This window comes from Aythya fuligula, chromosome 2, assembly GCF_009819795.1.
Source record: "Aythya fuligula isolate bAytFul2 chromosome 2, bAytFul2.pri, whole genome shotgun sequence".
NCBI lineage: Eukaryota > Metazoa > Chordata > Aves > Anseriformes > Anatidae > Aythya > Aythya fuligula.
Window position 1 is genome coordinate 108,902,417 of NC_045560.1, and position 25,703 is coordinate 108,928,119.

General features: G+C 35.5%; 1 protein-coding gene across 1 annotated transcript in view; it reads right to left on the bottom strand.

Moving 5' to 3' along the window:
* Nucleotides 1-25,703, bottom strand: part of SMCHD1 (structural maintenance of chromosomes flexible hinge domain containing 1) — an 80,451-nt gene that overhangs the window by 26,828 nt on the left and 27,920 nt on the right. Inside the window, exons 14-32 of the mRNA XM_032181121.1 lie at nucleotides 25,435-25,632; nucleotides 25,185-25,298; nucleotides 24,625-24,731; nucleotides 24,245-24,327; nucleotides 23,968-24,081; nucleotides 22,179-22,256; nucleotides 21,979-22,098; nucleotides 18,856-19,000; nucleotides 18,424-18,520; nucleotides 16,939-17,011; nucleotides 15,221-15,360; nucleotides 14,010-14,144; nucleotides 12,900-13,127; nucleotides 12,067-12,215; nucleotides 9,155-9,243; nucleotides 7,638-7,756; nucleotides 6,763-6,930; nucleotides 5,422-5,547; nucleotides 1,821-1,900 (exon numbers count right to left, since the gene is read on the bottom strand). Coding sequence (XP_032037012.1) covers nucleotides 1,821-1,900; nucleotides 5,422-5,547; nucleotides 6,763-6,930; nucleotides 7,638-7,756; nucleotides 9,155-9,243; nucleotides 12,067-12,215; nucleotides 12,900-13,127; nucleotides 14,010-14,144; nucleotides 15,221-15,360; nucleotides 16,939-17,011; nucleotides 18,424-18,520; nucleotides 18,856-19,000; nucleotides 21,979-22,098; nucleotides 22,179-22,256; nucleotides 23,968-24,081; nucleotides 24,245-24,327; nucleotides 24,625-24,731; nucleotides 25,185-25,298; nucleotides 25,435-25,632 — 2,363 coding nt within the window. The remainder of the gene's footprint in view (nucleotides 1-1,820; nucleotides 1,901-5,421; nucleotides 5,548-6,762; nucleotides 6,931-7,637; nucleotides 7,757-9,154; nucleotides 9,244-12,066; nucleotides 12,216-12,899; nucleotides 13,128-14,009; nucleotides 14,145-15,220; nucleotides 15,361-16,938; nucleotides 17,012-18,423; nucleotides 18,521-18,855; nucleotides 19,001-21,978; nucleotides 22,099-22,178; nucleotides 22,257-23,967; nucleotides 24,082-24,244; nucleotides 24,328-24,624; nucleotides 24,732-25,184; nucleotides 25,299-25,434; nucleotides 25,633-25,703) is intronic.

A 25,703-nucleotide genomic window follows, 5' to 3' on the forward strand; every position in this document is an offset into this window, starting at 1 on the left:
CTGGGTTAGTAATTTAAAAAAATAAAATTACTTGTAACAAGACACTCAATACACTTTTCTCATGATATACGTAAGACCTCTCTACAGCAGGCAGATTAACCTCCACTTCTTGTTTCCTGTCAGTCAGTAAGGAATCACACAAGAAAGTGCTAGATTTAATTGGTACCAGAGATATTTTAGATTTTTGGAGGAAATATTATCTATAGTTACATAAAACTATTTCAATTTTTGCTTTATAAAAGCATGCTTACGGATTCTCATTCTTGAGAGGTTACTACAAAAATGAAAACCAAAAATGTAGCCTTCAGCTCATTTCCATAAGAAAACAAGGTTTAGGCTATTCTATCTCAATATATTTCCAGCTGAAATTAGCCAGTTGATTCAAAAGTTAACTGAAAGGACAGAGGGACTGAAGTTCTAAAAGGCCAGAAAGAATGTGTGGAGAAGCTGCAATTACAACTGAGGAAATGGAAATGCAGAACAGAAATCGTACCACTGCAGCTTTCAAGAAAATGCTAGGTGGCTAGAAGAAAGAGCCTGCAGGCAAAGAACCACAGAATATCCCGAATTGGAAGGGACCCACAAGGATCATCGAGTCCAACTCCTGGCTCCACACAGGGCTACCCCAAAAATCACTCTAGATATCTAAGAGCACTGTCCGAGCACTTCTTGAACTCCATCAGGTTTGGTGCCGTGACCACTGCGCTGGGAGCCTGTCCCAGTGCCCGCCCATCCTCTGGGTGCAGACCCTTTCCCTAACCCCCAGCCTGACCCTCCCCTGTCCCAGCTCCATGCCGTTCCCTCGGGTCCTGTCGCTGTCCCCAGAGAGCAGAGCTCAGTGCCTGCCCCTCCACTCCCCTCGTGAGGGAGCTGCAGGCCACCATGAGGCCTCCCCTCAGCCTGCTCTGCTCGGGGCTGAGCAAACCAAGGGACCTCAGCTGCTCCTCATGCGTTTTCCCCTCCAGACCCTTCACCATCTTTGTAGCCATCTTCTCCTCTGAAGGAAAAGCATCTCTTCTGATCAGTAACACAGGTGTACTATCCACTTCAAAAACCGTCACGTATAAACCCCAAACTAGATATAGCCTGTTCTGAATCATGCCTAACCAGCAAGACAAAACAGTAAGATGCAGGAAAACACTCCAGTGTTAGCAGGTGGGCCTTAGGGATACAGGAACTGGGTAGCAGAACTGTGAACAGAAAGAGAAATAATGAATTTGGAAAGACAGATGGGACATGCAAGTGTAAAGGGGAGACTGATATGAAGAAGCAGGAGGTGCAGGACACAAAGCCGCAGGAAATGAAGCTTCATTAGCTCTGTTGCAAGTAAGAAAAATATTTTTGGTTTTGGATTATTTTTTTTCCTCAAATTCTTTAGGACAATTTATCTACACTGGTTAGCACCCAGAGGAAGTAGGATTTCAACACTCCTATAAAACATGTTCCTATTTTAAAAGCACTACGCCTAGTTCTTATCACCCAAAGGCTATATATTTCAAACATTTTAAATGATACCATGTACACTAGGTACAGGTTGGCAATTTTAAGCTGTGTTTTACCATGACCAGAAAACCTAGAATTCAGGAAATGAGAGCAGCAGCTTCTCAGAAGACCAAAGAAAAAGCTATTCAATTTTATTCAGTTACGCGCTTAATGTCTTAAAGCTCACTAACTGGCCTTTCACCAGCATCTAAATAATAAACGTTTGACCTCAGCTCTAGACGAATTCCTCGTAGGTACTTTATGAAATGCGCAGCTTAAATACATCTAGCAAGCAACATTTCAGAATTCAGTTTTTCCACATAGTTTTCACTACTTACCTAGGTGCATGAATACTAATAACTCCCAGGTTAGCCCTACCATTTTCATCTGTTTTATGTTGCTGGTTTGAAGAAAAAATCTGTCAAAAAAAATATTTTTTTTATTCTTTCAATGACACAAAAGTAGTATCAAGTCTTAAAATAAAACATATACCTCATTTGCCTACATACTGGCTTTCCATTTGAGCAATAGTTGCTTTGAATTTTTGCACTCTAAATTAGGGAAAGATACATTCTTATGAATATGATATTAAGGTTTCAGATTTTTCTCTGCCAGTTTTTGAAGACAATCACTTTATCTAAACTAGAATATTTTTGTTCATTAACACATTTAAATGTTTTATAAATGTTATTTCTTTAACTGGTACTGATAACGTCACCCATAATACCTGCTAATCTATTTTCAGATTCTAAAACCTTCTACAAACTGTTTGATCCCTCTCAGTGTTTTTCCAGCCTGCACAGAGATTCCTGGGTAGCAGAAATTAAAGAATGACACAACTTGAGTATAGAAAACTAAAACATCTGTGTCTATCTTTCGTTTTCCCCATCCTGGTCAAACTGCCAAAAACATCGCTAGACAACCTAGAAAAAAATGTTATGACAACTACCTCATTAATCAGAACTTAACAACAAACAAAAACTAACCTCTATACTGAAAGAAACAGCATTTAACCAAACACTAATGATAGGTACCTTCTTGTCAGCATTGTTTTAGAAAAACAACACAACTGCTTTACGCATCTCTTGTTTACCTTGTACATTAAATAGGTTTCACTAAAAGTCCTTTGATGTCAATGGGACTTCTGCTTTTGAGAAATTCTGGCTGAATCTCCCTGTTAGAAAACTCCCCTTTAACTCACTGGTGTTCTTCAAAAAGTGCATTTTTCTGTATGCTCTCTGTCTTTGCCACACTTACTCTCCCAGCACTGAAAGTGAAATCTTACGATTGGCAGTATCATTAAGTTACACTTGTCCTTGCACATTAAATGGCAGAGAAGCTACCACTTTCACTTTCCCCGTGAATCAGAAACTTTTGAAATTATGGATGCCAGGATAGGAGATGCAGAATGCCTGTCCTCTGAGAAAAACAGGTGAATACTAACACATTCTTTAAGTAGAAGCTATTTTTTTTTTGAAAATGTGCATGCGCACACATGTGTATACACTGTCTTAGCCTTACCTAAGAAATACCTTGTCAGTGTATCAGAAGAACCTCAGATAGGAGCTTTAAAGTTTAGAGGACAGCAAAGGAAGCCATGGATATATTCTGAGTTCTCGTATAATGAATTCCTCTCTAAAGAGGGAAATCAACTTTTTACATCAATGATGTAACACAACAATATCATGCAAAAGATTGTCCTTATCTGAACAGCACTTGGCATTAAATTGCTTTCCCTTTGCTATTTCAGCATAAATTTCAGAAGACTACATGTCTACTTACCCACTTACACAAAAACAGTATTTTTAGAATATGTGAAGTGGGCAATCTTCTTCCAAAATTATTTTCTTTTTCAAATGTCATGTCAATAATTTACATGAATGAAACTACTCTAGCAAAACAAAACAAAACAAACAAAACACAGTGAAAGTTGACTAATAATGGGTCAGCTATGGAAGCATGAATTTATCCAACCATTTCCCCACAGAAAGGCAATGGCAAAAAAATGTGTGCTCAATGGTTTAAGAGGCAGGCAGCACTGTAAAGATATTTTGATTTTCTAGAAAGGCTAAGAAAATTGCCAGATATGTATTATACTTTTCTGAAGACTATATTCAGCTTAACAGAATGATTCACATTTGAAATCACTGTACATCACAGAATAGAAATTTTAATTTTCACAGAAACTGGTGATTTGTTCATTTCCACTGTTGGGTTGCCCATATGAGTTTGGAGAGTTTCTGTTCAGCCATACTCATTCAGTTCTGGACTCCACATAATGGAGTACAGAAAACGCATGCTACAACCACAGAATAGCAGGTCTAGGAGTCTTAGAGGATGGGATGTGAAATACAGCTTATTTGAGAATTTCAGTTCCTAGAAACTTTTCATTTCCTTTGGGAGACCGCACATACAAACTATTTGAAATGCCAAGGCAAGACAGTCTCTAAAGAGGTTCTCAAAGATAATCATGAAACAAATGTCTGTTTAGCAAATATGCAGCTAGTTGCTCTACTAATGTATAAGAGTATCACTCTTATGGTACTGCTGTTGCTACACTCCAGGAGAGTGCATGGTAACAGATATATGAGAACAACGATTGACCTTGGCTTTCAGAGTATTTTCTCCTCAGCAAATTCAGCTGGGATGAAGACCATTTCTAAGACATGTTGCTGGTCCTCTCTGGAGAAAGGCATAATGTCTGAATGTCTGAGCACACCATCTGGTTAGACACAGCGTTACTGTCAAAGTATGTTTTCTCAAGAAAAACCTAGCTAGAAGTCCCACGGAGCTGTGGCTGCCATCATAAATGCAGCAGCAGAAAGGTTAAAAAAAAAAAATAAGTCGCAAACTATGAGGCAAGCTTTTATAGAATTTACATTTAGAAGAGCCAGAAGAAAAACTTTCAAGATGTGAAGAAATTTCCTAGATAATAATAAAAATATATAATAAAAAACAACAAAGAAAATAAGTAATAGTAGTATAACTAAATTGGGGAGAAGGTTGAGGCTGTGAAATAGTTCTTGAGGGGTAAATAAAAGAAAGTTCATGGCTGTTGTGTATTTTTAAAGAAATAATATTTTGAGACAAATTTATGGCAAGCATGAATAAAAACAGACCAAGGCCAGCCCTGTATGAAAAAGGTCATGTCCAGAGACGCATGAATATATCTGTATTGATAACATACAAATTGAATATAACAGTTGCTGCATCAACGGTTAGGAAAATTTGACAGTTTGGCATTTTTTCCCCCAATAATTTGAAATAAAATGTTAATGACTTAAGTATTCTGTCAAACTTCTTTCTTTGTATAGACCAATGCGTGGGCCCTCTGACACTCCTACGTCACTCACAAAAAGCATAATAACTGCTTAACTCTGAGTTAGATATTGCATCCTCATTGCTTTAATTCAGTTTATAGAGCCTATGCTCTTCTCAGAGATAATTAGTTGGGGGGTGCCTAACTGATAATTAGGTGGTGTGCCTCAGTGGCTATACAGGTGAATGGCCAGTAGCCATACATTCATTAATCACAAACAAAAAACAACAAAATAAAAATGATTTGGTTGCCCCTTTGGAACATATCTAAGGTAATTTACTGAATAATAATAATGATAAATTGGGGGATACACACAGAATTTGCAGAAGGGTTGAGTAGAAGATCAAGAATGTATAATAATTACACTTGCATACTGCACTATAGGAATTCTGTTATATTTATGATTGCTATAATAAAAGGGAGCTGAGAAATCTGTCCTGGGAACTCTTTACGTTATTAATTGAAATTAGTATTATGTGAGATTAATTATTCTTTTGTACTCTAACAACACCATATTCACTTCTCCAAAAATGTCTTGGTAATTAGGAAGAAAATGTAGACGTGACAACATAAATCTGTGTTACGTGGACAAAATTTCATATAGTAAGGCCTATGCGTACCTTTAGGTTGCTACTCTTTGAAAGGCTGATTTTGACATTAGGTTCAGAAGACGGATTTCCCCACTGATCACACAGTTGAAGGACAAGGGGTTTTTGCAACTCTCTGCCATTAATCACTGCAACAGGCTGGAAAATAAACAAATGCATTATTCTATTCAGTTGTAGGTATATTAGACATTCATAGCAGATCAGGAATACTCAAAGTGATAGCATCTGCTTTTTCCATGCTATTTGCCTCCTGTAACAGCTAGGCTATGTCAGAATTGTAGGACTCCTGGAAGGTATTTCCAGAGTTCTCCCATGTACATTCTTGTCATTAAAAAACGCACTATTTGATTGAATCATATGTGTTACTCATATTGATGCACTTCAAATTAAGTACAGTAAGGACATGCTTCTGAAGAGCCTCATCAAATACAGTTTCCATGTTGCGTAAGGACTGAAACTTTTTGTCTTCTCATAAATCGTGATACCTTTCCAGAGAGTAAAAATAATTATATTCCATGAACCTTTTCTTTCCGCATTCTCATCAGTAATGTCCTTCACCATTTTCCCAACACTGTAATGTTTTTACCTCCTTCCACTCTCCTATTTTGCTTTCTGTTGCAACTTAGCATTTTCACTTGAACAGCCAAAGTAGACATAGAAAGGTCAAAAAAAAAAAAACACAGACAAGTGGGATGGTTCCAAATTTCTCTATCCTTTCCATTTGATAAAGTATCATACACTCATCCCCACTTTCTGACTGTAAATAATCTTAAAATGGTAAGTAAATTTGTGGTTGTCTTCCTATATCCTAAACATCAAAAATAACAGGTACAGAAGAGATGAGCTGCCAACCATTTTTACCATTAAAGACAGAATCTTTGGCAAACGGTAGTGGAAGATGCAGCCCACAGTAAAACTACTGCACCAAGGAAAAGAAAAATGAATGAAGTATAGAAAGGCAAATGGGACAGGAAAAACAATTAAGGAGATAGTCAAGGAAAATACAGTATTCTGAACAGACATATATGAGTTAGTTCATTCTAAAATAAATTTACTTTTAAAGCTAATGTAGTTATTGTATGAAAAATCCTTCACATTTACTGCCCCATTTGAAGCATGTCTATATAATCAGGCTGCAAAATACTTACTTGATTTTGCTTGTGTTAAGTTGTCCTGAACAACACAAAAAGTGTCTCTAGAGATGTCAATCTGGCAATTTTCAGAATCATCATCATAAGAAGTCAGTGTTTTATTTCATCTTTGCATCCTGTGCTCCAAAAGCTCAGGAAATAAAGGACCTGCTAACCAGTCACCTTCTTGTTTCTTTCCCCAAACAAAAACCATTTGACTTACCTTTTCGAGCTCTGGCCAATCCACAATTTGTAATTTAGCAGGGGATCCTGCAATTAAATTTACTCTGAGAAAGTCAGAAAACTCACGCCAAGCAAAGCACAGTTCTTTGCTTCCAAGTAAACAGGGTTTAAATCTAATTCCTTTGACTCTCATTGTTAGGGTACTTTCCTATTGAGAAATAAAAATAAAATTGTATCAAGGGAATTATACTTTAATTTTTTTCAATACGGTATTTTAATATTTGGACCTACTAGACACTGCTTGCTATTTTTACTGTGAGACAGTAAACAAACAGTTAAATATAAGCTCTACTCTTTTTGCTAAATTTAAATAGACTACTTGTGTAAGAAATGATCAATTTCAAACTTGAGAATTTCCCAAAAGCCTGTTCAATGTAAATGAGTTATGTGTAACTTAGTTATATCCATCATTTCAAAAGCCGTAGAATACATTTTAAACTACAGCAGACAATATCATTAGTTCTATGTGGTTCTTCTAAAGATCATAAAATCAACTACACCACTATAAAAAACAAACAAACAAACAAACAAAAAACAGGAAAAAAGCCTAAAAAGAAGTTAGAAGAAGAGATACAGAAGAACAGACAAGAAAGAAAGCAAACCAGACCCAAACCAAACATAAAGTGACCTCACTGCCATGGCATAGAGCTGCAGCAGTGATAAGGTTTTTAACAGATGCTGCTATATTCCTTAGAATGGGATCATATTATTTTAATGCTATCTTCTCATAGCTTACCATCTACAGTTTAATTTGATTACTTTTCTACAGTTTTGGTTCAATTCTGTGAGACTGAATAAGACAAATTACCACATGTAGGCCACAGAGAAATAAACTGTATGACATCTTATAAATACCTGCCAAGTTATTTGTAAATTCGATTTATCAAGTCCAGGCCCAGAAACTCCTAGGGAACTTACACACGCAGATGTCACTGTCTGAACCTGATTTCCATATTGATCTGTAATCATTACATCTATTAAAAAGATAATTTATTAAGATGATTATTAAGATCATTACACCAGCAGCTGCTTTAATGAAACATTATAGAATATATAGAATATAAATATATACAACATGCACACAAAATAGAGAAAATTTGCATAAGTATCACAGAATCACAGAATGGCTGAGGTGGGAAGTGACCTCTGCAGGTCATCTGGTCTAACAGCCTGCTTAAATAGGGCTATACAGAGCAGATTGCCCAAGACCACATCCAGGCAGCTGGTGAAGATGTCCACACAGGGAAACTCCACAACTCTCTGGACGTCTTTTGTCAGTGCTCCATCACCTGCACAGTATTATATATATTTATTTTTTTATTTTTAAAAAAGCCTTTCTATTCAGAGGGAGTCTCTAGTATTTCAGTCTGTACTCCCTGCTTCTTGTCCTGTCACTGGGAACCACTGAAAAGAGCCTGGTTCCATTTTCTTTACATCCTCTCCTTTCAGGTACTTATCTATCTTGGTAACATCCCCTCCCCCATGCATCTTAATAGGGTATCAAAAATGTACTTATCTAGTCATATTAACCAAGTATTTGTGTTTCCCACTTTCTTTTTGAGATTACTTCTTGATATAAAGTTAGAAGAAAAGTCTTAAGATAGAAGCTGATTTTTAACCTGTAAAACAGTTTGCACTGTGTGCTTTTCTTTCCTCAAACAAAATCTTTTAATGGCTCTAAATACCATAATAATTTTTAATTTCTAGAAGTCATTTAAAATCTCATGTTTATTAGAAGTAATTGACATATTCAGAATTGGTAAAGCACTGCATATTATCTGAAGAAGAAAAATACTTAAGTGATTTTTTTCACCAGCAGCAAAAATACCAAAATAAAAAAGAAAACAACAAGGCAAAACGGCACTTTTGAAGCATTTAAGTATTTTTATTCTCTCAAGTCCTGGAGCAACCATGTGTAGAAACTGAAGGCAAATCAGAAGACTAATCCCTAACATGGTAGTTTTTTAAGGATAAATTTTTAACTTAAAAATATTATATTTTGAAGACCATGCCCTTCAAATAATCTGACTACTGTTTTTGCCTTTAGGATTTTAGAATATACAACCTAAAGAAAAATATATGAACTACTCAAACTCAGTGTGATGAATGTCCTAATGTACAAGTGTGGTGGCAAATTTTACCGGAGAGTAACTCCAGAATGGCTGTTACATAAGTCTGATCATCCATGCACGAATGAGAATGTAAATATGTTTTATGTTATAATAGTAGAAGACAATTCACTCATCTGTATACATAACAGATAAAATATACCATATACGTCTGTATACATAACAGATATATCATATACATAATAAACTGCAAAGAAACAGAAACATATTTTACAACAAAGTGAAGAATATGCAAATACTCACCAATGTCACTTTGTAGTTCTTCGCCCAATTGCAATGTATTTGATCCTTTTAATTTGCATTTAATGTGTCTGGGTTCATCAGGAAGTGGTCTAAACAGAGGAAAATTTATTTATAATCATTTTCATGAAGGTAATGACTTCCAACACTAGCACACGTGACAAAGGATGCATCAGTAATCATCCATTTGTAATTGGATTTTTTGTTTTTTAATTTTGTCCTTGCATACATTTAGAGGATCAAATCCAGTGTGCACAAACTTTACATTGTAGCTTTCCTCAAATTTATCAGATGCAGCTTATCAGACAGTGCCTGCATAACAAGACAACGCTGCTACAGAATTTTACTTTATTCATATTAACGTCTACCAGTATTTTACCACAGATCAGATCCATAACCAGATAGTCCAACCCTGAATTCTGATTTATTTTATATCTTGAAAAACCATCCCCAAAGTAACATACAATTGTCTATATATATTAATATTACTGTAAGACCCATAGTAATATTAACATTCATCCTGATGAATGTATACATGTATACATGTAAAAATATCTGTCTCACTATGAAAATATTTGTCGATTTCTTAAGGACTTGATTACAACTAATGTAGTTTAAATTTTTAGACAGTTTTTCTTTAAAGCAAAATAAATCAGAGAAAAAATACATTTACAAAAATTATGGAAAAGATAAACAACCTTAAAAAAAAAAACAAACAACACAAAACCACAACAAATAGATTTCTATTTTCCTCTTTTGTTATGTTAAAAGAGAAGTCATGCCTAAACTATGCCTCAAAAGTCTCCTCAAAATACTTTAAAACAGCCCTAGAATTTCCTTTGGTTTACTTGATGAAGTATTTCACATGCATTATGTGTTGGGTCCCCCAGAATTTGTTATCTGACAACTTCTAAGTTATTTGAGACTTCAGTTATCCAACAAATTTGTTTTGACTCCTTTTGTGTATTTAAAGCTAAAAATTACATTGAGATCTTCAAAAATCATATCAGAATGATTTCCAGTTAATTTTTACAACAGAATAACCTCTCAATAAAATTTTCCTGGTCTGAGACTGCTTTCCCACCATAACAAGCAAAAAAAGTGCAACAAAATTAAATAATCCACTCTTCTATTTCCTTTTGAGAAGAGAAGTACTAATTCAGTCTGCTTTTCTGCTCTTCATAAAAGAAAACAGAAAATAGTACTTGACCAAAACCTTTTCTGTCTTTAACAATGCTGCATCATAGGTAGTTTACAAGCATTAAACTCTGAGTATTTTAAAGAATCTTAATTCTTTAGATTGGTCATATATATATATATATATATATATATATATATATATTTAATGTCTAATTGCTGCAAACTTACCCCTGGCATTAACATGTTGTAAGCTAATTACTGAATTTTAACCTACTAAGAATGCAAGAAATACACTAAAGTAATTGCAGTCATTTAGAATTAGATTAATCTCAACAAACTATAAAGACACAGCAGCCAAAGCTAGTTGCTTAGATTTACTAAGACTGATAAACATGCAGTTTTAAAGTTTGATTAACAGTTTGTCACTTTTGACCAAGACACCATATACAGACAGGCGTCCTGTATTTGGTTAGATTAATCTTTAGCTACAAAGTAAGATCTCTTGCAAGGCTAACAATTCACTCCATTGATTTTTCTCTATGGTAACCAGTAAGATGACTCCAAAGCCAACAACAATCCTATAAGCTAACACTTGAATAAAGTTATCAACGATTCACAGAATCACAGAATCATCTAGGTTGGAAGAGACCTACAAGATCACCGAGTCCAACCTCTGACCTAACATTAACAGTCCCCACTAAACCATATCCCTAAGCTCTACATCTAAACGTCTTTTAAAGACTTCCAGGGGTGGTGACTCCACCACAACCCTTTCGGTAAAGAAGTTCTTCCTAACATCCAACCTAAACCTCCCCTGGCACAAATTTAGCCCGTTCCCCCATTCTGTCACCAGACACGTAGGAGAACAGACCAACCCCCACCTCACTACAGGTACCTTTAAGGTACCTGTAGAGAGCGATAAGGTCGCCCCTGAGCCTCCTTTTCTCCAGGCTGAACAAGCCCAGCTCCCTCAGCCGCTCCTCGTAGGACTTGTTCTCCAGGCCCCTCACCAGCTTCGTTGCCCTCCTCTGCACCCACTCAAGCACCTCGATGTCCTTCTTGTAGTGAGGGGCCCAAAACTGAACACAGTACTCAAGGTGCGGCCTCACCAGAGCCGAGTACAGGGGGATGATCACTTCCCTAGCCCTGCTGGCCACACTACTTCTTATGCAAGCCAGGATGCTGTTGGCCTTCTTGGCCACCTGAGCACACTGCTGGCTCATATTCAGCCGACTATCAACCATCACTCCCAGGTCCTTCTCCGCCTGGCAGCTTTCCAACCACTCATCTCCCAGCCTGTAGCTCTGCTTGGGGTTACAACGCCCCAGGTGCAGGACCCAGCACTTGGCCTTGTGGAACCTCATACAGTTGGCCTCAGCCCATCGGCCCAGCCTATCCAGATCCTCCTGCAGAGCCTTCCTACCCTCGAGCAATCGACACACGCACCAAACTTGGTGTTGTCTGCAAACTCCTTCAATGTGCATGCATATGTGTGTATATATATACACACATACACTTGCAAAAGTGATTATAGGGCTAAATATAATCAGATTGTAGTGGAATCTTTCACACAGGTGATGCTCTCATGTTTAAACATATTTACATGCGGAAAAAATGCCCACCCACCCAAGCCTACACTCCCCCTGTTAACCGACTTCCTTATTTCAACTTCTGTAGAATGATTTTTATTTTTGTTATTTTTTTAAAACAGAAGTACAGATCTACAATCCTTTGCCATCATCAATGTTCAAAAAACATATTGCAAATGGACAAACCTGACTGTAAACGCACTCTCCAAAGACACATGGTCATCAAGGTAAGTGATGAGACAGTAGCGTACATCTTTTACTGATGTAGGTACTTTTACATCAGGTAATATTCCCTGCATCAACATTTCTCTATTAATTCTGGGCGTCCAGTTAACCTAAAATTAAAATTTATCAGATTAATCACAAGTTAAATTATTAATCACTAGCAACATAATACATCTGAGATCTTGCTGAAGTAAAATACAGGTAACAGAAGCTCTCAGTGGAAAGCCGGAGTTTTTTCCAACAGTGGTTAATGCTATCTATCCAAATATGGAAGTTATTCAAAAAAAAAAAATAAACAAAACAAACAAACACAGTTTCTCTTACTATATTTTCTTAAGAAAGATCTGATCCAGAAAAAACGTCACATATATAATGATGCTCTACCTTCGTATTCGGCTCCACATTATTCTATGGTACGAACACAGGTAGAGAGCTAAGACTTCTGAAAAGTCTTCAAGAAGGAACATGTCCATACAGCATTCCTAAATGTTGGGAAAACCCCAGATATGAAGAATGCTGAAATTATATTATTGTGTTTAAGAGAAGAGCTGGAAATTACTACCTTACTTTTCGTATTACTACCCTGAAGCATTATTTAATACTTCATTAAATGTCTTCAGCTCATTAAGGACACGATTTTAACATATAATTTTAATTTTTTAAGCAGAGAGTGAAGTTCCTAACAATACAGTCTTGAGGAATATTATTTAGAATCATAGTTTGATGTCTATGGATTTTAGAGATGCAGCATAGTATCATTTCCCCACACTATACTGCTGTTCAAATATACTTGCCTTAATTTTTTCTGCCATGGATGAAGTTATGTGTATTTCCCTTTCTCCTTCATCATACATCTGAAATATAAGGTTCCGCATGGTATCACCAGCAATCCAGTTAATTTCATCCTGATGTTTAATTTGAATAGCTTTTTGTCCATCCATACTTAAGATCTGCAGTCTTGCAACACGACTGCTAGGAAGAAGTTTAATAATCTTTTCCACTGGTGGCACATCTTTACAACTCTGTGTGGGGGGAAAAAAGACGTAATTAAGACATCAGATATACACATAAACACATAAATATTGCTCCATGGCGCTACTCTGGCCTGTTAGGTGTGAACAGCTGCCCAAACATGAAATTAGCTTGACTTATCAAAAGTGAAGTTAAAGGGTATGTCAGAATGCTTACAATGGTTAATGGAAACTGGAACTGATGATAGATACTTAGGAAATATTTTGTGTATAGTATTTAAAAACCTACAATTTCCAAATACTTCTTAAGAGTAATCAGAAGTAATGTTTCATATAGGTTATCTTGCCCCATTAATATGTTTATATCTTTGTCAGGATAAAACAAGGGTCTCATCTTCTCCAGTTGTGTGGCTCTCCTGACTGTCAGTGAACTGAGATGTACAACATAGTTAATAGAAATTAAGAGTTTTAAGACTGAAATGTTACTCAAAAAAATTAATTCCTAACCTTTGGGAAAAAAAAAATCTCAACTTCCTTCTTTACTAAGGTTTTGGGGAACAATTTACGATACCCGTTCTGTCTCTAAATGTTTATGCAACAAAGGTTGGAAGGATCCAGGGAGTAAAAGGGAACATAAAGTCCCAGAAATAGTGCTTATTTCTGAAACACTTCAGAGATTTCAGAAGTAAACTTGAGAGGTGTAGAAAAAAATTGAATTTTTGTCTTTTTATGGCTTCCCAGAGATGAAAAGGGCAGACACAATTTTCAGGCCTACGGTAATTAAAAGAGTGACTTTTGGGGGTAAGGTTGATTCATAAAAAAAAGTTGGTTTAATATAAAAAAAAACTTTCATAAAAGTTGGTTTAATAGCAAAATAATACAATAAACAGCTTCCAATCTTTTGTTCACTCAAACATTTCAATCAATACTTACAGGAATTTCAATCTTTGCTTTGAGCATCTGGTCTTTCTTTATATTCTGCACATGTATAACCGGACCAGTTAAAATGTTTGTTCCTGCATTACTGCAGTCCACAGAATACACGGGTAAGTTTGCAGCACCTAAAAACTGTTTAAAATGTAACATTAAACTTCAGTGTTGTGGTTTTTTATTTGTTTGTTTTTTTGTTTGTTTGTTTTTTTGCATAACTTCTAGGATTATTCCAGAAATGTACAACTCCAAAGATACACACAATTATTTACAGATATTTTTTTTTAGATTTCACAAAATCAAACGAAGTTTTTTTTTCCCCCCAGGTGATCCACATATGAAATGTGATGCTTAAACTCGGTTTGTGCATCACCATGCCACTGCAGACCCACATACTTCCACACTACAAGAATAGAATGTATGCACATGAATTATAAATGGAAAGCAGACTATTTTACCCTGTGCAAACCATTTTTATTTATCTGTCCCTGCTGAGAGACTGATTTCACTATAATTGTAAAAGTCACTTTCTTGAGTTAGAAAACAAAACAAACAATAAAAAACCTCTCTGTCCAAACAGGCAAAACCCTTCTACTTTCAACAGCCACAGTAACACCAGCATTCCTTTCTGGATTTATTCAAGTGTGCACAATAGTCTCGTCTATTACTAATTTTTAGGCACTAGACCTGTATTTTCGTCTTTAAGCAAATTAAAAGCATGTTGTCTAATTCTTTTCCTAAACAAATTTTAGTATCATATGTGGAAATATAAGTAAGTAAAGTATCATATGTGGACAATATGACTTAGAATGTCTTAAAATCTTAGTTAAATATTCTCATATCATGTTTTTTTCCATTTCTAAGTGCAGGTTCCTATGATTCTGAAACTTACTGAATGAATCAATGAATGAGACAAAAGAGTCATAGTGTAGCTCTTCACAGAATCACAGAATCAGTTCACAGAATCACAGAATTGAAGGGGTTGGAAGGAACCTTGAGAGATCATCGGTCCAACCCTCCTGCCAAAGCAGGTTCCTTAGATCAGGCTGCCCAGGTAGGCATCTAGATGGGCCTTCAATATCTCCAGAGAAGGATACTCCACAACCTCCCTGGACAGCTTGTTCCCAAAAAAAGCACTACTAGATGCCAAAAGATGTCTCTTTTCGCAGTCCTTTTAAAAGTATCAAAATGAAACGTTATAAAATGCAGTTTACCTTACAATGAACGATCAGCTTTGGCTGTGCTGTTACATTGCCTGATTCATCCAATACTTCAACCTGAAAGGGGAAAGCCGTACCATTTTCAATCTTAAGAATTTCAGAATCTGGTTTTACTTTCAACTGACGTGGTGGGCCTGTAAAAATGCACAATTGCAGAACAGCAATTATATTTAGGTAACCTTCAAGACTAAATTTCAGTTTTTGCTATCTTGAAAAGTATTTTAAAGCCACATTATCAAGGTATATGTGGTAACAAACACTTTAGTTCAATTCAGGTATACTGATTTATGACAGTAAGTTTCTTGACACTTTCTGTCTTTCGATACATATCACCTGCCACTCTTTTGAATGAATTCAGTAAGGAATAGTTAGACAAACATGGTGAACCCCAAAATATTAATGTTGAGATACCTGATCAATCATAACATGCAGCAGTTTAATAATGAAAACCACCACAGCTACAATTTGCGTGCAAAGAAAAACACAACAAATTTTGATGGTATTACTTAGTAAAGCGAAGCTATTAAAATAAATCTATCCCCTGAATGTATAATTAGTTTCATCAATTTTAAAATAAGAGAAGGAAATCATAGATTACTATAAGATGTTTCTGAAAAAGGACCGTATCTTATACCTTCAAACATCTTTTATATAAAACCATTAAAGCTTCCATTTGAAACTCAGTGATAGAGGAACAGAAAGGACTGAAATAGCTTCGATTCGCTCCTTCCTCAGAAAACAGCTTCAATAGCCAAAGGTAATCAATATAAGAAAGATAGGTACTTCAGAAGGTCTAAATTGCCAGAAGCAGAAGTTTCTAAAAAGGGGATGCAACTGCCTTCAGTCCAAGGTAAATAACTAAGCAGTGCAAAATACAATCTGCCTCAGGTCAGATTGTTCCACCCTGTTTTCTACATGAAGCCTTAACTCCCCATATGGTAACAAAAAAGGGAATAAACCATTCCTTGTTGGCCTAGGGAAGCCTGAAATACATGAATTCTCTGCAAAATGAGACAGGAAAGCCATCTGATAGGTTGAAGGATGATTTTTGATCTATCTCCCAAATTAAAAAACAAAACAGCAAGAAAATCAACCACCACAAAAACAAGTAAAAATGGATAATAGCAATCATGTAAGGAAATGCTCAGTATCAAGACATGCACAAAACATAAAATTCTGGTAAAGGTGGTGGACCTACAAACTTACATTTCTTGTGTTGTGATAAAGTCAATATATAACACTAAAATTCTCATACAAAATCCCATCTTGCCTTGCCACAGCATCCCCCCCCTACTATACTGGGGTAATAAATTGAATGAGAACTTATTCACAAGCTGTCTTCTACAGGGACAGCAAATTAATGCAGGTTAGTACAGGTTAATGTGCTTAATATTGAAGAAAACTGATGAGATAAAAAGATTCAATTAATGGTCCTAGGTTAGAAAAACACTAAAAAAAATAAAAAATGATGAAGAAAATCTCAAGTAAGCAAATTCCAGCTGCTAGAATAACAAACAACGCCGAGCTGTGACTTTTATGTTATTATTACCAAGACTGACATGCTTTGTCTAATTTCAGTCATCACTTGGACGAGTTAGAATATCTTCACGAAATGCTTCACTAAATGTTTTATCTCCTTGGGAGAAGAAACATATTAATAGGATCAGAATAAAGTTCAACAGAAATTCACCAAGTATTCAAATGATACTTACCAGGCTGCAATCTTATTTTAAAAATTTGTGTGTCTTCTTTCAAACCAGGAAGAGTAACCTTCAGATTAAAGTTCTAATGAAAAGAATATTTTAAATATTAACTTTAAACAAAGCCAGATCATAGAAAAATTATCTCTCAGTCATGTCAATCCATATATATGTAAATTTCAAAAGTACAACCAAATTTTCTTGCACTGCTACATAAATCAAGATTTTTTCACAGCACTAAAATCTATTTTTTCATGTTATTACTCCCAGTGATATTCAGTCCAGGATTTGCACGTTAAACTAGGTTCTGAAACCACCAAAAGCAGCTATCATAAATTGTGTTTTCCTGCTTAGAGGCTTGTTTCACTGTTGTGATTTTGGGAACAGCATAGCTTGAAAGAAAGGACCTGCAAGTTCTGTGTTCACTGTATCAGCTGACTGCCAGAAGGAAGGTGACAGACTTGCTATTCATCTCATCTTGGAATAAAACCATATGAAAAACAACACGTGCTGTACAATTCCATCACTAAAACTGATCTTCACATGAAAGCCACAGAAAGAAGCAGTCTAATGTTAGTAAGTTGAACTATTCATTACTTCATTCAATCAAGCTCTGCATTCATGCACTAGACACTATCCTTTCTATTCTCCCAGCATCTCTTATCTTTAAACCTTTTTCTTCAATATTCACTTTTGACTTAATCTTTTTGACTTGGCATCTTGACACTGTACTATTTTCTAACTCTTATTCATCAGTTTACGTCTTTGACTTCATTCATTTTAATCTTTCAACAGTTGTGTCCTCTTCTCTTGTATCTTCATGGTCCATTCATTTATCTACTTCCCTTCTGCTTTCAAGCATGGTTCTATACACACTCTAGTAAAGAACTACATGTATTTTCCTCTTTAAACTTTATTTCTCACCCTTCTCCTGACTGTATTCAAAATCCTACAGGGGAGCAGTTGTCTTACAATTGCTTACACACTTTTCCAGTTTTCTCATTGATTCTACACATAACACCAGAACACACTTTTCTCTGACTCGACTGGGTGAAATTAAATCTACAGAACATGATGAAATCTACTTCTCTTTCTTGTCAATCAGTGCTTCCCTCACTGATGACTGTGATCTTCAATATTTTGTAGTTCCATCAAATTTCTCTTTCCATTCTGCATTACTACTCCTACATTTTTCCCCTTCCTTCCTTCTCCATCTTGTTCTCTTACTTTCTGCTAAATTATTTCCAGAATCCCTATTACTATCTGTTTTTCTTTTAAGATGCTGAAAATGTCTATGTTCTTCTCTGCTTATTTTAATCACCAAAAATTACACTGTGCCCTCACCGCTGCCACAAGCTAACAGACTGAAGCTGTGGGAAAGACGAATTGCACTAAGTAGAGCCGTAAGAAGTAATTTAAAAACATCCCAAGAAATAGCCATAGATGTTTTTTTTTTCTTAAAAATCAATTATTTCAAGTTTAAGTTCATTAGCATACCTTGCCCTGGTAACTATTTACACAGCCTCTAGCAGTGACACCCTTAATGACGCAATTTGTTCCTGCACTCAGTTTTTCATATTGCAATGTCAATCCACTAAAAGAAAAAAAAAGTGAATAGATTAAAAAAAAAAAACAAAACAATACAACAGAGATCATTTTAATTTTCCATGAATATATACATACATATATATATATATATATATATATATACACACACACACACATTCAGATATTCCTATGGAAATAACAGCAGAAGTGCAAGTTATCTCATGTTAAAAGTATCCATTACATCACTCAAACAAAATCCTGAAAAGAATTACCATATTGCTACAAGAACAACAACAAGAACTAACAAAAATCACCTCCACAACACCCCAACCCAACAACAAGAAACCAACAAACAAAAATATGATTGGATGGCTGAATTACCTAGCTTCAAGAATTGGTTTAATGTCATCTCTCAACTGTGTTGTGTGACCAAATTCATCTTGCAATTCCAAAGGAATATTGAAAGGCACTCCAACTTGAAAAGGAAGCTCCAAAAGACCCACCGAAAATTTCTCTGGTTTGCCCTCTAAGAGAAAACAACAATACATTTTTAGAAGCAATTATGTATGTTCATTAGCTTTTTCTTAATGAAAGCTGCAGTTAAGAGGTGGTTTTCAACTTTAAAGCATTGTAAACAAAAAAAAATTGGTTGATTGATTTTAAAAAACAACAAAAACAAAAGTCCAAACAAACATACTAACATTAGAAACAATAGTTAAAACCTACTGCCACACTCTAAGGTATAAAAAAAAACATAACAGAACAGCCAAAAGTTCAAAATACTTCTGATATCAACACAGCACCTGAAAATGGGCAAATTTCTTCTGGACAGCTTTCAACTAAACATTTCATTCCTTTAATTCTGTTAAAATTATATGCAGCATTTTTGTTTTACAATTATCCCAAGTTTGGGAGATTAATATGAGTAAACAGTATTTGAACAAGATAGCTGAGTGCGTCTTTCCTGTGAAATCTTGCCCTGTTAGATGGCCTCCAATTAGGCACTCCACATTAAGACAAAACATGCACATTTAATAGTTGTGAAGTCTTTGGCATCACTTGCACAGAGCAATGAAAATAGGAGCCCATGATTCAAAGTTTTGTGCAATCAAACTTTCTTGGCTAAGTGGCCTTTGAAAAAAGATGCAATCAATATAGCACAGAGCTAGATAAATATCCTATGAAATTAACAACTGCATTCAAGGTACCTTCAGGGTGTTACTACCAAGGATTTTCTTTTCACAGGATATGTGAAAACTACAGGGGATACAGGGGAACAGAAAATATTACCTTGTATTGGCCAGTTACTCCAATGGTAATGGTAAGTAATAAATTGTTTCCAATGAGATTTAATTATTTTTTTTTTAATGTTCAAAGGAAACATTAATTGCAGGCTGCCATGCTGGGTGAAGCTGTAATACTGTTGAAAAAGATTTTTTTAAACACAGAATGAAGTTCTACAAATTTTAGCATTCTCTTTATGTATCTTTATGTATTCATTTAAAGATTTTTTTCCCCCTTCTTCTCTTGCAACTTCATAGAAATATCTTGAGATTTCAATGCCAGGTTTTCAGACATATGTTTAAATAATTGCTCTTTGGAAATGATGCCAAACATTTCTGCTGTATCATCACACAAAAAATACCTTCATGTACGCCGCCAAAAGTACTTCAGAAGCTTTTAGAAGAATACACTACAAAGAACTCTGTTCTGCCTAAAGGGTTTGCATTCAAAACCTCCAGTTTACAGAAATAATAGGAGGGTACTGAAAGCATCTACTCTTTCTTGATCTTCTAGATACAGATGATAGCTTTACCTCCTGAACTTGTGCTGAAAATATCCATTTTAATATTAAATACAAAGGAAGTACTGTTTTTTGTTGCCTCCCCAAGCCTTCTAAAGTTCACAGAATCATAGAAGGGTTGATGGGGAAAGAGACCTCTGGATATCATCTTTTCCAACTCCCCTGCTCAAGCGGGGACACCTAGAGCAGGTTGCCTGGGACCGCATCCGGATGGCTTCTGAGTATATCTCCAAGGAGGGAGACTCCACAATCTCTCTGGGCAATAAGCTCCCTCCAAGCATTAAGAAACACTTGTGGTTTTGTGGTTTTTTTTGTTTTTTTTTTTTTACCATGTGGATGACCAAAGCACTTCCAACCTCCATACCCTTCAGGTATTTATATACATTGGTAAGATCCCCCTGAGCCTTCTCTTTTCTAGACTGACGAGTCCTGGCTCTCTCAGCCTCTCCTCATAGCACAAGTGCTCCAGTCCCTTCATCATCTTTATAGCCCTTTGTTGGACTCTTTCCAGTAGCTTGGTGCCTCTCTTGTACTGAGGAGTGCAGAACTAGACACAGTACTCCCTGTAGGACCTCAACAACAGTCGACAGAGGGCAAGCATTACCCCTCATGAGCTACTGGCAACATTCCTCCTTAAACACCCCAGTGCATACCATCAATCTTCCTTTCTGAAAAGGCACATTGCTGATGCACATTCAACGCCCCAGGTTCTTTTCTGCGAAGCTGCTTGATGCCTTTGCATAAAGCTGTCAAGCTGGGAGAACCCCAGCATGTACTGGTTTACGGGGTTGTTCCTACCCAGGAGCAGGACTTTGCAGTTCTCTTTTACTGAGGTGTATGAAGCTCCTGCCAGCCCATTTCTCCAGCCTGTTGAAATCCCTCTGAAAGGCAGCACAAGTGTATCTTACCAGCCACTTCTCCCAGTTTTGTCCAACTTGCTGAGGGGACACTCTGCCTTATAATCCAGATCATTAACGAGCATGTTAGATAGGATCAGACCCATTATAAACCTCTGTGATACACCATGAATTGGCTCCAATTAGACTTCACTGTGCTGGTCATCACCCTCTCAGCCCAGATGTTCAGAAAGCTGTCAATACACCAGTCTGCTTATCCAGTCCAGACTTATCAGCTTGTCTGTTTGCATATTGTGGGAGATGGTGCTGAAAACCTCACTGAAGTTTAGACAAACAACGTCCGCTGCTCTCATCTCATCTACCAGACCAGTCAATTCATTATGAAAGGTTATCAAGTTGGTCAAGCAAGACTTCCACTTGGTGAATTCCATGCTGACTACTGCTACTGACTTTCTTACTCTTCCTGTGCTCTATCACTTTCCTGGGGATCAAAGTGAAGCTGACCCACCTATTCATAATAACGCCAAGAAGAAAAAGAGCGATTCTAATTAAGTAAAAACTTATTTTTGTAAAGTATGTTAAGAGATTTCACATCATGGAAAAGCTTTTGATTCCATCATCACTTTTTTTTTTTCTTTTTTTTTTTTACATCTATTAGACAAAAAACAAAACAAAACAACCCAGCAGATTGTATCTTGGATCTACATCATATTTTACATGCGAGTATTACTTTTCAGGGCTGAAAATTACCTCTCCCAACTAAAACATGAATAATTTTGATACAAAATGAATCAAAACAAAACACAAAAAGTAAAAGAAAACTGGCATGGCTGGAGTTCTTACCTATAATAGTAAATTTAAATGTTTTAGATGGCAGAGTTCTTCCTGCATATGTGTCTGCACTACTTTCATTTAATACAACTTGCAGCTTCAAGGTGTAGTTCCCAAGTTTCTGAAGATTTTCTAAAGAGAAATACAAATAAATTTATAAAGAAAAAGTGAAAATTATAAATAAACTGAAAATATTTCCCCTAGGAACTCACCCATTTTTTTAAACCAGTATGGCCATTTGCCTCCATGCTGACTTATATGGGAAATTATCTCTTTATTTCCTGTAGGTGCTGAAAAATAAACAATTACCTACATGTATTTAGGATTTATAACATAATTCTCTATTATATAAAAACATGTCACTTTTAAATCTAAGAAACAGAAATTCAGATTCAGTTTATCACATTGATTACGGCTTAATAAAATATTTATTTCCACATCTAATCCCATTTTAATTAAAAATTGCTAGCCCCAGACACGTTAAAATGTAAGCAGCAGGTTTATGAAGCTGTGTTTTATCAGCTCTTTCATTATATGTTCCCTGTCAAGTCTGAGCACTTGCAGGCCGTGCAGTTCATACTGTCAACTGATCAACTTGACAAATGATAAAACAAATTAGCTTAAATTGGAGCAATGGTAAAAAACATGAGGTCAACTGCAAGTATATCTGAGCAAAATAATAACGTTCTTTTTTTTGCTTCAAATTGTTTTGTTTGTCTTTATAAACACTTCTGCTGCATGAAACCACAGCCTGAAAAAACGTATAATGAAACTGAGGTAATTTTTAGTGACTGGTGCTATAACATCAGATAGTACAGGAACAATACAGTTAAAAACTCTGGCAATAATATATTCAAAATAGATTTTAGTGTAATTTAAGTAAACACAGAATGCAACTGCAACAAGACTACATAGAATAGAAAGAAATGCATGAGAAGACACAACTTGATCTATTGGTTAATATAAACAATTGCTTCACATCCTGCTTTTTCACCAAATGACATATATAAAGCAACATTTGCCAACATTTTTCAGTGTATTTCTTTGAACATTTAATTTTGGAAATATTGGGTTATTATAGTAAGTTATGATGTTTTTTACTGTAACATATAATTTAGAGAAATAATTTCTAACATAATTTAATATATGCACATAGTTTAATATATATACTACATATTTTCAGCTTTAGCAGTTATCAACACTGAAAAAACAGAACTTCTCAAGTAAGTAGTTTTCCTATTGCACTGTCAACTGCCAGCAACCTAAACTGAAAGCCTCTATATATTATGCAAGATGAACACCTTGAAGATGCTCACATTTCTTGTATTGCCCCTTTATAGATTGATCATGCAAGGGGCAAATTTATCCATAGGAGAAATTTCTTCACTTCTATGAGAAGTGAAGGAAGCGTAACACTTCTGTGCATACTGATATGCAAAAGTGACAATAAAACTAATGGGTTCTTAGAAGAGAACCAGTGGGAATACCTGAGCTTTAAAGGGAGGGCACCATTACATTCTCCTGTTCTACTGTTCTGAAAGAGGACACAACCCTAAGTTATTTACGTTTAAAATTTGCAAGCAACTTTAAAGGTAATATTTTTAGGTACCAAACTAGTCCAGTCTCTAGCTTTACGTAACTTGAATGAATTGCTGTGTTAATTGCAAGTTCCTTTAAACCAGAAACTATGCATATTATGAAGAGAATCTGAAATTGATACGCTCTCCTTTTATGTGTCAGAAGAGTTAATAGTAATATAGCATTGAGACGTTAAATATTTGGCCTTAAGGCAACTGTCATTTCACGAAATGTGGCTTTGGATGCATACATGAAACTCTGATGGAATACTGTCCTTGAAATTAAAAGCTTTACAAGTCTACCAAATTCTAATATATGCACAAGAAATGATACACAAGTAAATATTTTACATTTCATGCATTTTTAAATAATAAAGACTATTTAGAAAATAGTCTTTAAAATTAAAGATACTAAAGTACTTACAATGTAAAATAACCTTGAGTTCAACCAGAAGTTTCTTTGAACCTCCATGACTGGTACCAGGAAGTTTTTGCATTGCTTCTCCTTTTTTATTCAAAATTTCTATTCTTAATGCCCCTATATTTAAACAGAAAAATGAAGGACTTTTAAAGTATGCTGCTTTTAAGTGACTGGAGATTTCTGTATTATTATTTTTTTGTTCGTTTGTTTTTAACAGAGGTGAACACTATCACTTTAAACTACCATTTTCCCTTTGAGTATTCAGAAAATGAAACTGTACCTATTGGTGTACCAGCAAATCTTGTTTCATTTGGTAATAGCTCATCTCCTTCAGGCCATGTTACAGACAATTTGTCAGGAAGTCTAGTGAAAATGAGAGAAAGAACAGTTTTTCTGTGAGTTAAAAAAAGAAAAAAGTAATTTATCTTTAGAACATATATGAAGCTCCTTTTCTGGAAAAAAAAAAAAAAAAAAAAAAAAGGTTCAAACCCATTTGTTCTTGTTTAAGAGGGTTTTTTTGTTTTTTTTTTTTGTTTCTGCTCAAACGGTTGACTGCCCTTCCATTGGGAATACAACTAACCATATGTTTGTGCTTCCTGAAAAAATACTAAAACTCTTAGTAGGAACTGCACAAGTAAATCACCACAATTCAGAGCTTACCTTGCCATTTCATCCTCTATGTATTTTTTAACAGCTTTGTCAGACACTGTTCTGTCAAGTTTTGAGATTGGAATAGTTTTCGTTTCAGCATACAATGCCTTAGGTTCCTGGAAAAAAAATAAGTTAAAAACAGCCAGATTATAGTACATCTGAGAGAAAAACTTCTCTATCAAGGGACCGATAGGTAGACACAAACATAATGCAATATGCTAACAAATGGTGACTCTTTGAGCACTGTGGTAGAATTTGCTGAAATCACAAGGGTTAAAAATGGGATTGCAATATACTAGCGAGCCCAACTGTGATGCTAATGTCGTACGGAAATTTAATTAATTTAAATTCATTGATCATGAATAATTATGTTTAATATGCGATTTATATTAAAACTGATGTAAATAAGCAATTTGATTCTTTCTAAGCAATTTGATTTCTTTGCTAAATCCAGAATTGAAAAGTTGTTGAAAAAAACAAACAAAAGAATTTTTAAAGTCTACTACAATTCAGTTTACAGATTCCATAAGCATATGAGGTATGAGAACTCTTTTTAGTATTTGTCTTACCAAAGCAATTTGAACCTCTCCTCCGGTGGCAAATATATCTCCATCATGGTCTCCATACAAAAAAAAATTCTCAATGCTTCCATAGAATATTGGAAGAGTCTTAGTGGTTTTCACCTGTTAGTTGAAGACAACAGGTAATTTCAATACATTAAATCTGCATTAAGTGTATCGTATTTGCCTTTTATACAGTTCGAATGCTGTTACAAAATAAACAAAAAAAAATCCCAACATCAGTGAGGACCTAACTTACCAGCTGCCCAGTTTTGTACGTTTTCCCATCCCACTCTATTGCAGAATATACTGTCCAAGGGCTCTGCATTCTTTTGGATGGCAAATCAGTACGTGTCGTTATTCCTTTAAAGACCGTGAATTTAATCTGTTTGTCATATTTCTCATGACAGTCTTTGAGCCACAAAGCAAATTCTCTGTCAATTTTCATTCGCTGCTCCTATAAGGAGATAACAAAATAAATGCGTATTATCAATGCATTGCACAGAATGCAAACCTGACAATTTGTGA